At 36.6% G+C, this 12,949-nt stretch overlaps 1 protein-coding gene across 1 annotated transcript in view; it reads right to left on the bottom strand.

Moving 5' to 3' along the window:
- Positions 1–11,957, bottom strand: part of shakB (shaking B) — a 506,948-nt gene extending 494,991 nt beyond the window's left edge. Inside the window, exon 1 of the mRNA XM_067144536.2 lies at positions 10,950–11,957. Within this exon, the coding sequence (XP_067000637.1) occupies positions 10,950–11,309 (360 nt within the window). The 5' untranslated portion in view covers positions 11,310–11,957. The remainder of the gene's footprint in view (positions 1–10,949) is intronic.
- Positions 11,958–12,949: the final 992 nt, after the last annotated feature.

Genomic DNA, 12,949 nt, shown 5'->3' with positions numbered 1-12,949 from the left:
AGACAAACTTCGTCTTATTGAGTCTGTAACAGTATATAGTATTGTACAATAACTATTTGCGACTAGGAATCACATAGAGGCTCCGCGACATGAAATATGGAGCTATCGCTGGGGTTCTCTTCAGAAATATCACTCTGGATATTTCCTGTCGGCATCAGGATTAGAACCTCTTGTTCTCTGAGCTGGGTTGTATTCTACTCTTACCGTGAAGTGTGATTTTTGCTCACTTAAAGATGATGTCCTACCTTGTTGACTTAATTCCGAAGGTGAGTTTGTTCTGCTGTTTTGTACAATCGTTCATTTTTTAGACAAGTACATTTTTGTTTGTGAATAACAACGATCAAATACCTGTGAATCACCGATGTTACAAAAAGGCACAGTGCTTGCTTACGTAGCTAGACACTCTATCCAGTGCCTCGTATATTGTAACTGATTGTAATGCATATTTCTTATTAATCTATGTACGCTTTTTGTAGTTTTTAGTCCACGAGGACAAGAAGAGATTGATCTTCAACAATTCGATGGAATCCAGAAAAAATACTAGTATAAACAAATTTGAGCACCACAGCAGTATTGGTAACTCAGTTGACATTGCATAAGCGATCTCCGGTCTGCTTGTTTCAATCCCGAAATCTGTTTTGCCCTATGCCGCACATGCTTCTAAGCATATTTTATTGTTTAAACAACCATCTCTTTCTTTTCGTGTTTTGTTGTTTACCCTATGCATTTCGTCATTATACCCTTGAAATAAATTCACATTTAACAAGTTTTAAACGAAGCCAATATTGTATTCAAAATGTTTTGTGGAAATTGGTATTGGAAACTGAGGATATTACAACTTGTAAAAGCAGTCAGTAGAGAATTGTCATACTCTTCTTTCAGGTAGTTTACATATTTAAAGCAGAGAACCTCTCCTTGATGAACACTGTCTGATCCTGTCTGACGTTCGAATAAGGAGGCAAGCATTATTTTCGAAGCGTAGGGATGTTATCTGTTTCCGCATGTTCTTGTTTTTCTGAAATGAAATCTTGCTAATTTATTTTCTCTTAAGGCGTATGAAGTTATATTTTTTTATTAAACATCATTATATACATTATGCATCCTTCCACAAACGCTCAACGGAACTAATAATGCACGCTCAATTCTAGAAAACCGCATCGAAACCTCCATATTGAAAGCTGTGTGCTCTGGTTAGTTATCCAATATAGATAGATAGATCAAAGCCTTTATTATCTGTGGCGAAGTTAGGGCTTCTGGCCGTTTCTCACACAACACTTAACTGACAAACTTAAAATAATAAATAATTGCAAATAACAGTAATGTTTAAGACAAAAATATGAATATATACACGAAAAAAAAAAAACAGAAAAAGAACTGCCTGCATAATACAGACTTGAAAAATATTAACTTCAATGCAACTCAAAGAAAGACAAAAGTAAAAATACTATTAATAAAAATATTAAATAAAATGTAGCTAGACGCAGAAACTGTTAAGGTACAGATTGAAACGCTTCAGGAGATTGCTGTAAAGACAGGACTTCAGATATCGTTTGAAAAAACAGAACTAACGATTCAGAGCAAAACTGTCCCGACAAAGACTATTGTCACTAAGTATGGAACAGTTAAAAGAGTGCAGAAGTTTAAATACCTAGGAGAGTGGATAACCCCCAACAGGACTACCAGGAATAGCGTTACAGGACAGGGTAAGAAAGATGAAAACAGCATACTATTTATGTCGAAATGTCTATAACAAAAAATCAATCTCAATCACTGCGAGACTCAGACATTACAAGTGATAAAGCCAGAAAGTCGGTATGCAATCGAATGCATTCCATTGAACAGGAAAGGATTACTAGAGAACATTGAGAAAAGAGGGAAAAATCTTGAGAAAGATAATAGGGCCTAGGAAAGTGGGGCAAGAATTTAGACTGCGACCAAATGAGGAACTATACAAAAGGACCAAGAAAATCACAACATCCTTTAAAAAGAGAAGACTTTGCTTCTATGGACACATTACAAGAATGCCAACAGGGAGAACAGCCAAGGGAATTCTGCAGTAGGCCTACATGGAGAGCAGGAAGACGCAAACTAACTGGCTTAAAGGAGTCAAGGAGAATCTGGAAGAAAAGAACATAACACAGGAGGCAGTATACAATAGACAAGAATACAGGGTTGTCATCAACAAAATTAAGGGATTCTAAGATCGAATGAGCAGAAAACGGACCGGCAACACCTGGTCGCTAGAACGCAAAGCAGCCCAATCCGAAAGGATGAAAAAGTACTGGGGTGATCGGAGGAAGAAGAACCGAAAATGAACGATGCTTAACGTGGTCCATAGTAGACCTGTCCGAAGACAAGAAGTAGCTAATTCTTGCAGTACTAGATCCAAATCAAATACTGCAATTACTACTAACTGTGTTTATTTCTAGTTGGTAAATACTTATATTTTTAATTTACTTAAGTTGCTGATATACGCTGTTGAATCAGAAAGTCATTAAGTCAGAGAAAGTGCTTAATCAATCTAGTTAGGATGAAAGTTTTACTACTACCCGAGAACTAAACTTAATTTGAGTTATTGTATTAACCCAATATTTTATCTAACTGAACTATAATCTCATATAATTTTCACACACAATCACTCGTTCTACTCATACAGGTATAATTCGTAATGCGTAAACATTCTTTTGATATAAACTCATTCTTATAGGATATGTTTCCTCAGATGTTCGTATGCTCCATCGTTGATACAGAATTTAACTCAAAAGTCTCTTATCAAGACGAAATACCTGCAACGTTTCACTATGAAGTTTAAATTGAATAAGTCCAGCAGCTTAATCCGCTTTCATGTGATGTTTCATTAGTTCTCATAGGATTCTAGAATTTCACCAACTCTATCCAAATGATTAAATGTTCTTGTTTCTGATTTTCAACTGAAAATACATTTCAGAAATTCAGCGTGGTACTCGCTTCCTCTGTAATATTTGTGGACTGTGATCTGTAAACTTCTGATCAGCATCCCTCCAGCTCTCTCTTAGAGACACGTATACTAAACCTGGATGCGTCTCGCATTTCTTAATGGATCAGCATTCTCACATCTGCTCATCGGCATAGGTGCAACTTTTACTAATAGTTGTCCTCATTCGTGCTTGTGGTACTTGAGTGGTGGTGGTGGTGATTATTGTTTTAAGAGGAAGTACAACTAGGCAACCATCCTCTATATAACACTAATCAGAGGGAAAAATGGAAGGGATCCGATACTTCGAAAAATGAAGATATCGGCCAAAGGAAAACAAGGGCCACGAAGGGCGTGAAAATGAAAGACTCCCTAGCCCTCGCAAACCTAATAGCGTCGGGGTCGGAAAAGAACAAGAGTTGACCAAGGGAGGTCGGATAGGATAGATGAAAGTGAGGAGCCTGACACAAGTAAGTGGAAGCAATGCCAGAACTCAGCTGAGGGCCCCGTGGTGGCCAACCCACGCTCCAAAGTTCAGAGCCCCTGAGGCCCCTTTTAGTCGCCTCTTACGACAGGCAGGGGATACCGTGGGTGTTATTCTACCGCCCCCACCCACAGGGGGTGTGGTACTTGGGTGGTACTGAGTAATGGAATTTGGGGCACAGCCAGTGCCTATGGGTGATGCGAAATATTATTTTTTGGGGTCAGTCTTGATGCAGTAGCACATCCTATTTTAGTGAGAAAAACAAATCAATCTACCTCATCCCTTGAACCGTAGCGCTACCTAGGATATTTGAGGTTCCCTAATAACCTAGTCAACGGCCGTAGCCGTGTTGAAACACCGGATCCCGTGAGATCTCCAAAGTTAAGCAACATTGGGCGTGGTCAACATTTGTATGGGTTGCCACGCGCTGTTGGTGGGGGTAAGGGAATGGAGGAGCGGAAAGGAACTGGCCACCCTACCGTACGTAAACTCCGGCTCTGGCACACCTCTACGGAGGTTCGGACCTGCCTTCGGGCAGAATACACCCTTACCTTACCTAATAACCTGTAACAGATTCTGATACTTTTCTTAAGATTGAACAAGTGAGTTGGTCACTTCACAAAAGTCAATTGTACTTATGCTCTTCTTGATTTACATAATATTAGGGCTTAGGTGTAGAATTCAGGGTGACCACGCTTTGTTTTATATTTAATTTTTTAAAGTTATAGGATAAGTGATTCACTGAATTACTGATATTTTCACTCTGCACATTTAGAAACTTAAATTATTTTTCGCTGTAGTAGAGCCTATCGAATTATCCCTTGTCTATGTTTTTCTCTTTGATCATTCAATTCGTTTTGTTTTACAGTGAGAAAAATTCAAATATAAACACAAATTTTAGTGAAAAATACTAGTGAAAGAATACGAAAATCAGATGACTGATTCGTTCTGTCGTTGATGATTCATATAAGGGAATTTGCACATCATAATCAGCTTTCCCGAATACTTCATACGTATGAAATCTGTCTGATGCTTGTATCGTCTGTATTGCGTGTACATTATTTGTTATTGGTAGGAACTAGCATTGGGAAGGAAGCGGTCGTGGTCTGTATGACACGATTCGGAGTGGTACCAATTGTTAGGAATGAGAGCAATAGGATTGAGAGCAACCTCTTCTAGACCCTCAAAGCAGTCTCAAATTTGTGGCATATTCTAGAAATGAAACCAGAGCAATCAAAAGTGAAGCTACTAGGTAAACTTCTAGACCACAGTGACGGCCCTCATTGAATGGATTTTAGATAAGCCATATAACTACTATATCCCCCAATAGACGCAAAGTGTAGATTAAAGAGAAATATTCTAAAATACAAAACCGTGCACGTCAGGGTACGTAATGTATAAAACGTAGTTAGTAAAAGTTTCAACGAGTAAAAGGTTATGAATTATATGAGGAAATAGATGGAATCAGTTTGAATACTATAAACTGAGTCATTTTGCTTTTACTTTCAAAAGTAAGTCTCTTTAACGTATTACGTTTATTTATGAAACCGAGTTTTATGTAATTAAATGGACATGAGAACTATTTCCTCATTCACTGTACATCTTATGTATGTCTTTCATTTAGATTTAGCGTAAAATTCTCAATTCTGTTAAAACTAGTGTCATCCATGTGCTACGTTTTTGATATATTCTTCAACACATGACTATATAACATAACACGCCAGGAAAAAGAAAGAAATGATTGAATCCTTACGTAGTAATGGGAAATGGAATTTTATTTAAAGGTACTCATATTTTTATTTTCAAAATAATCTGCGTAGTTTTTATATTTCAACAATTGGATTTATACACAAGAATACTCTGGCTTTATGTATATAAATGAAATGTAATTTTATCAGTACACTTCAAATTTTTGCCTCATATAGCACCGTACTTCGTTTTTATCTCGGATTAGGTATACGAATTTTGAACGTAGGTCCAGTTCAATTTTACTGTTTGTTTGTTTGTTTGCTTGTTTGTGGTGATATCACGGGAAAACTAATAGAATCTCTGCATTTAAGTGCAAGGATAGCAGGGGTTCAGCACTATGGTATATATTATTTGCTAAATATGCAGCGAAGTTGCAATATTAAACGGACCGAAACACGAAATGTCAAATTTCTCCTTTAATATTAATTGTATAAAAAAAAACTGTACATGATAAATTCGTGCGAAATATATTCATAACGGAGATATTTACAGTACATGATTATTTCATTTTGAAATATCTTCGGAAATACTGGTTCTATCTAAAATCTGTACAAGACAACTACAATGTCCGATCATATGTCTAGTACAGTTTTACCGTACGGGCTATAATAACAGAGAAATTCGCAAATTTAGACTTTTGTGCTAAGTCCATCAGCGCCGAATATGGATGACATCGTCGAGTTCTGAATGATAGTCTTGTTGTCGGGATCATATTGTTAGGTGAAGAATCTCGTAATCAAAAGTCCGTATTGATCAGATAATGCAATGAAAACGAAAACATGAACAAGAAGAAGAAGAAGAAGAAGAAGAGAAAAGGAAGTCATGGAAGGACGGGAAAATGAAACCCCCTTCATCCTAGATGCCGCAATATCACCGAGCCGGAAGAAAACAAAATGTGAGGACCTACAATACCCGAAGCCCTAAAACTTATCAACAATAGCAGTAACTAACTGAATATAGTTGATAGTTGAGGTGTGTTCTATGTTATGCTGCTATCCATCGCCACTAGAGGGCATTAGTGGTGCCAAAAACTAACCAGTCAACAACGGTTCAACAACAGCTAATTGGAGATAAAAATGAAATGCTAGAAAATGTTGAAAACATGTGGCTAAAAAATTGGTCATTCTAAGTAACACGGAGAAATGTAAGAGTAAGACCTACAGATGTATTATGAAATATCATACCTCTATTTTACAATTATAAGGCATATGATTGAAGAGGATGACGAAAAGGTTATAGATAATTCAAAGTGTGGACGGGAACAAAAGGAAAGGTATTCTTTACAAAGAGCAAGAGGTAGGGGAAAATGAAGTGCAGTAATCGATAATATCTGATATTATATCGAGGAAGTAATTGAATAAGTAAAAACTACCGGTGGTAAAAGAGATGCTAAATGAACCCAAGTAAGTGGAGTTAGAACTGAAAAAGAAAAACATGTTGTGGTATTTTTACATTTTCATTTTACAAAATAGTTCGTAATTTTCTTATTATATTGGTGTTATCGTTCTAGAAAAATAATGTTTTGATGTTTACTAAGTTGTAGTTAAATACAAATGCAGTCACATGCTTTTTTCTTAAAACTTCAATATTTTCAAAACTAATTGACATAGAAGGTTGTGGTTCCCATGAGATTGTAAATAATTTACGATTTACTGTCATAATGAACATTTCTGCCCAGATATTTGGTATATAATTTAATGTTTGCATTTGGGGAAATTAATCACACATTGCTTTGAGCACAGTTTCTAGTACATGGGATTTTCGATATATTATATACCTATATCTGAAAGACTATTGGACATATCACAATCTTTCTGTTAGGATTTAAGGGGGACAGTACACATTTATGGGTAAATATTTGCATTTCTCAATTTATTTCGTCTTTATATATTATTTTATCCTTAATTTTATGGAAAAATTATCCAGTAGTTTAAACTATTTGTTCGTAAATGGCCTTGTATGTCACTGGATAAATCACACTATGTCTTTTACTTGTTACACATTTTCGTAAACTTACATTTTTACACATGGTCTCCATCATAATTCAAGAACTATTGAAGATATTTGCGTGAAATATTGTATGATAAATATTCTTCTCTGTACTATTTTCTTTTATGCGAGCAATTAAAATTTTTACAAAATAATTTGTTGTGCAAAACCTGGAAAAATTGTCGTGAAAGGTGACGATTAAGATTTAAAATAATTCTCAAGGAATGTCTTAGAGATTGATTGTTGATTTAAATCTTTAAACCGTTTCGTCAAAAGTATCGTGTAAATATTTAAACAAATTAAAATATAAATGTGAGAACATTATTTCATTATTATGAATGTATGTTAATCACACAGAATTTTGTTCAGGTAGGGTTTGTAGTTGTTGAGATGTAAAAATTATAATTTTACTAAAGTTAACGAGAGGTGTACCACCTACCTTTAAGCAATTAAACTGAGCCACTAAGTCATAACCGAATCAAAATATTTCTTAGAGTCATCTGTATAATATACGTTCTTCTCAGGAATTGTACGTAAAAGGAAATCAATCTTATTCAAATCATAAAATTCACTTAAGCCTAGTTCAATGAACTTCCAGTAGATGCTAAACACAATTATAAATATTTCCAAGTTCTTTCCGCAGAAGTTTTAGAGGTACAAGAATATAAATTTGACTATTTCAATATTGGCAGATTCCAAGATCACTTAAATTAGAATGTTATTAAATTGAATCGGTCATTGTTAGAAGGCATTAAGCCAATTTTTGACGAAAATGATCTTTTGATCGATACTAATTTTATGAAGTAGGACACATGTGATCATGTTAAAAATAACTCATTCTGCTCTTTATTTAATGGTAGTACTATCGGAAGTTGAATTAACGGTGTGTTAAAAGAGAACTAAGTCACAGATTTTTACTGAATTCTATGTTCCAAAATGTCCATTATTGTATGGCCTTGCATTGAAAACACTGTAATGTACATTAGTGGCAATTATAAATGTCCTCATCAATATAATTATATAAAGAGTTTTGTTTGTACATTGCTCAGAATTTAATGAAAATCGGTATATAAAGTTTGGGAATGAGGCACTACTATAAATAATGTTATTCACACTGAGTGAAATGGTAGTTTAGGGGAAGGCCTAAAATGTATTTTTTGCCCTGCGGTTAGGAGCGAGCAGCTGTGAACTTGCATTCGGGAGATAGTGGGTCGAACCCCACTGTCGGCAGCCCTAAAGATAGTTTTCCGTGGTTTGCCGTTTTCACACCAGGGAAATGCTGGGGCTGTATCTTAAGGCTACGGCAGCTTCTTCGCACCCCTAGCCCTTTCCTATTCCATCGTCGCCATAAGACATGTCTATGTTGGTACGACGTAAAGCCAATTGAATATCTAAGATATTAGTGGTTCTATAGATAAATACTACACAACTAAAGTTATACAGAATGAAATGTCCGATCATTTTTACCGTACCGGCTATGATAACAGAGATATTAATAAATTTCAATTTTTGTTGCTAAGTCCATATCAATGCTTAACCACGACAAAATGGGTAAAGAGAATTTAGTAAAAATCGTTATGTAAAGTCTGGAAATAAGGTACAACAGTCTAGGATATAAATACATTTATTCACGCTAGATGAAATGTTATTGGTCCTACCGAAAATTATTACACAACGAAAGTCATAGATACAATTTACGATCATATTATGTCTTATACAATTTTATCATATTTTACCACACCGATTATGATACCAGAATTGATGAATTTAGACTTCTGTTGCTTAGTCCATATCAACGCCGGGAATTGCTAACATGGAAATACTGTTCAATCATGTTAACTGGCGATGGTTTTTTTTGTCACAAAGGCGTGAAACCACGTGGTCATCGGTCCATATCGACAAGGAAAATTGTGAAGATGATTATAAAAAATGAGAAAAACTGTAAAGGAACTATTCCTTGAAGAATAAGACAAGAGATAGCCAGGAAAGAAGGAAGGCCTCCCTTTACATTAGACGTCCTAATATACCAGAGCCGGAAGAAAACTAAATGTGAAGGCCTACAATATCGATAGTTCATAAAACTGATCAACAATAACGTTACATTGACCATTGTTTTGATGTGATTTGTTTCTCCAGCTGCCACTTATCTCCGATAGATGGGATTACTGCTGCGTCCCGAGTAAAGCAGCATGCCTGAATATTGGCGGAAAATAGCTGGGGAGTTAGATAATTTTGCATATGCTACTTGATTGTCCTGTAAACGACCTGCACTAAGCTAGTTTGATATAAACAATAAATTTCTACTCAGTAAACTTGTGATTAATACTTAAAAACAACTCAGAAATTTCCTAATCCATTTTCAATTTAAAAAAAGACAAAACCAACCAAATGCTTTTTTTTTCTAGAATGTTACATAAGAATAGAATTTGATGAAAATCGGCATGTTAAATTGTCTCCACGCAATCTTTGTTGACTTCTCTAAAGCTTTCGATATGCTCAATAGGAACATACTCCTGACAAAGTTGGAACAATTAATTGGTAAGAGTCACTACCTGACGGTCATAATCAAAGACATTCTCTCCAACAATACAGTATTTATACAGGATAACATATCAATATCAGATGCAATAGCACAGACCAATGGTGTACTACAAGGAGATCCTCTAAGTCCTCTTCTGTTCTCAATAATCACTTCGGATGTGACGCGATGCATCAAGGATGGTGTAAAGTTGTATGTATATGCAGATGATATGGTTCTCGCTGCAGAACGGCTGGAGGACCTGCAAGAGTCCTTTGATCTTCTGGCAGCATGGGCACATGAAATTGATCTCAGCATAAATGACCAAAAGACTGTCCACATGATTTTCAGAAAAGGGGGAAGATCAGCAGTGACTGACAGAGTCCATTACAATGGTAAAGAACTAACAAGGGTTAGTCACTTCAAATACCTGGGAGTCATATTCCAAACCAGAGGTGATGTTTTCACAAAACACATAGAGAATAGGACTATCTTGGCATTTAAAGCAGTGAATGAAATCAAAGATTTATGTAAGATGTCAGTCAAAGCAGCGATACAGCTCTTCAATATTAAAGTTGTGCCTATAATCACCTATGGTCTACAACTCGTCTGGGAATACCTAAATATTAATAGTCTACGACGAATAGAGAAAGTCAAAGCCGCATACTTAAAGAGAGCTCTGGGGCTTTCGAAGTATACACTATCTCGACTTGTGTATGTTCTGACAAGGGAATCTTTCCTGATCGAAGAGCTACGCTTCAAGATGTCACTACCATCCACGACAAATTACGATCGACTACTTACGGAACTGGAGCAGAAAAGAGAAGACATTTGGTTAGATTTCTATGCAACAGATGCTATGACAACGCGGGGATGGATGGAAGCGAACTATGAATTAAGACATATTGTAATTAGATTGGCTGTTCATGGCTTTCACTATAAGCTTTGCAAAACCAAAACATTTCATGAACCTGAATTCGGATGCATGTGTAAATTGTGCGATCGTGAATGTGATAGATACCACGTCTTGACATGTCCTAATAGAGGGAAATCATTGACTAAATTCTGCTCAGAAGAATGAGACCTATGTGGAAATGTTAGAATTAATGTTCTTACTTACTTGGCCATTTGGCTGCAATAAAACTATTATTATTTAAATTGTCTCAATACAGCAATACAGAAAAAAAAATACTTAATGCATTTTAACAATGACCAAGACAATTGTGTAAGAATTAAGAAAGGGCACAGTTTCTTACCTGGAAGAAGAGACAGAAGCATACCCACTGGTAGTACATGTAACATTTTTTGTCTTCTTGTTTGCCCTTTGAGTTATCGACACCTTTGTAAGGCACCTCCACACCGACCGTCTTGTTAAAGGCAGACTTGATGGTGTACGTTGAGTGTATCCAGCAGAAGGTGTTGAGAACATCCTCGGGAATGTCTTTGGTGTGGATACAATCGATAGGGTTGCCCACATATTGACGAGTGGTCACGATGAGGCTGAATGCTATCAATATCATCACCGTGAGACTGTAGTGGAGACGGAACACGGTCGAGTCTATGTGAATGTGAGTGACTTTGACGAGGCCCTTTAGCCCACGGAAGATGTCGAGCATGACGACTGTCTAAGTCTTCGTCACACTTAAGATCTTCGAACCCTCTCATGAAGAGATCGACCTTTAGACGGGACTTCCCCTTTAAAGATCGAAGACTTGGTACTTCTCAGAACACGTGCGGTCTTATATTGAGTTAAAAAATCCAAAAATACTTCAAAGGTCTGAAGTCCAGCAACTTCCTTCACACAAGTAATATTTTCTTTCCTGGTGTAGTATTATGCCCAATGTAAAGTTATTTAAGAGGTAGAAAATGATTAATCCTTTCCTTATGAGATTATCCTCAAGTATCCCACACGAGGGAGGTAAAGATTGCCGGCAATTATTGATTTTCCTTTAAGAAGTATGTCGTTTCAAAAAATAATGTATTATTTAAAAATAAAGTGAATAACGAACAATTAAAATACTGTATACATAGATCGAAGTACGAAAATCACTTAACATGGTACTAAAAATAGGTAACGCACGGCATTCATTTTCTTGTGAATACATTTAAAACGAATCACTAGGATCACAATTCACCATTGCTTGATAGTCATTTTGCATTCCGTGGTTACGAGCATGTGCTGCTGTCTCGAGAACACGATATAACGAACGTCACGGAGGACGCTAAGACGGTCGAGGCGTCGCGACGGAGCTCAACGGACTGACTATTCAGGTAGAGGAAAAGGGGCTTGGTCTGTATACAACACACACACACACACACACACACTCACTCACTCACACATACACGACGTTAAGCGTCTTGCACTCCTCCAAATCTATTCTAATTTTATCTTCGGTTAGACTCGGAGAAGTTCGGAGCTCGGGGATGATGTTGCATTAGATGAGCGTTCATTCCTTTTGTCTGGAAAGTCTATTTTTTCAGAACTCTCAACTTTTCTTCTTCTTGCCCGGCTAGCTGTTCCGCACACAAGACACCTTGGGGTAGTGACCGTACGCTTGGTCAGCTGTGCAAGTCATCTTACGTTATATGACCTCATAAAGCAGTTAATGTTTGTTGCTATTACTTCTTCGAAGGGCCATCGGCACCTGGGTCATCAGTCCCATTTACTTGTGTGGTGTAGAAAGGCAAGAAATCAATTCTGTATTTTTCACGTTGTTTAAAGAATGTGGATATATTTGTAATTTTATAATTTACAATTATATTCATACAGTAATTTAATATGAGATATAATGATAACTACACTGAAAGGTTCAATATCAAAAATTCCAAATCACTTATACCTACATTGGTGAGGAATTAATATTAACAGGACATAAAATCATGATTACAAAAATAATTTTATTTGATGATAATACTTCGTCAGTTGGCAACTTCAAGTGAGAGAAAGTTCCTTCCCTTCCCCCTAGAGCATTTAATAATGTAAGTAGCACCATGGTATTTGAATCTGAAGGTATTCCCAGAATGAAGGGTTATCTACAAGCTGTACAAAATTGTTGAATGACACGAACACGGTCTTTGAACTGAATTCTACCGAGCTCGATAGCTGCAGTCGCTTAAGTGCGGCCAGTATCCAGTATTTGGGAGATAGTAGGTTCGAACCCCACTGTCGGCAGCCCTGAAAATGGTTTTCCGTGGTTTCCCATTTTCACACCAGGCAAATGCTGGGGCTGTACCTTAATTAAGGCCACGGCCGCTT

This window comes from Anabrus simplex, chromosome 3, assembly GCF_040414725.1.
Source record: "Anabrus simplex isolate iqAnaSimp1 chromosome 3, ASM4041472v1, whole genome shotgun sequence".
Taxonomy (NCBI): domain Eukaryota; kingdom Metazoa; phylum Arthropoda; class Insecta; order Orthoptera; family Tettigoniidae; genus Anabrus; species Anabrus simplex.
The sequence above is the reverse complement of the archived record's forward strand: the minus strand, read 5'-3'. Positions and strand labels throughout refer to the sequence as shown.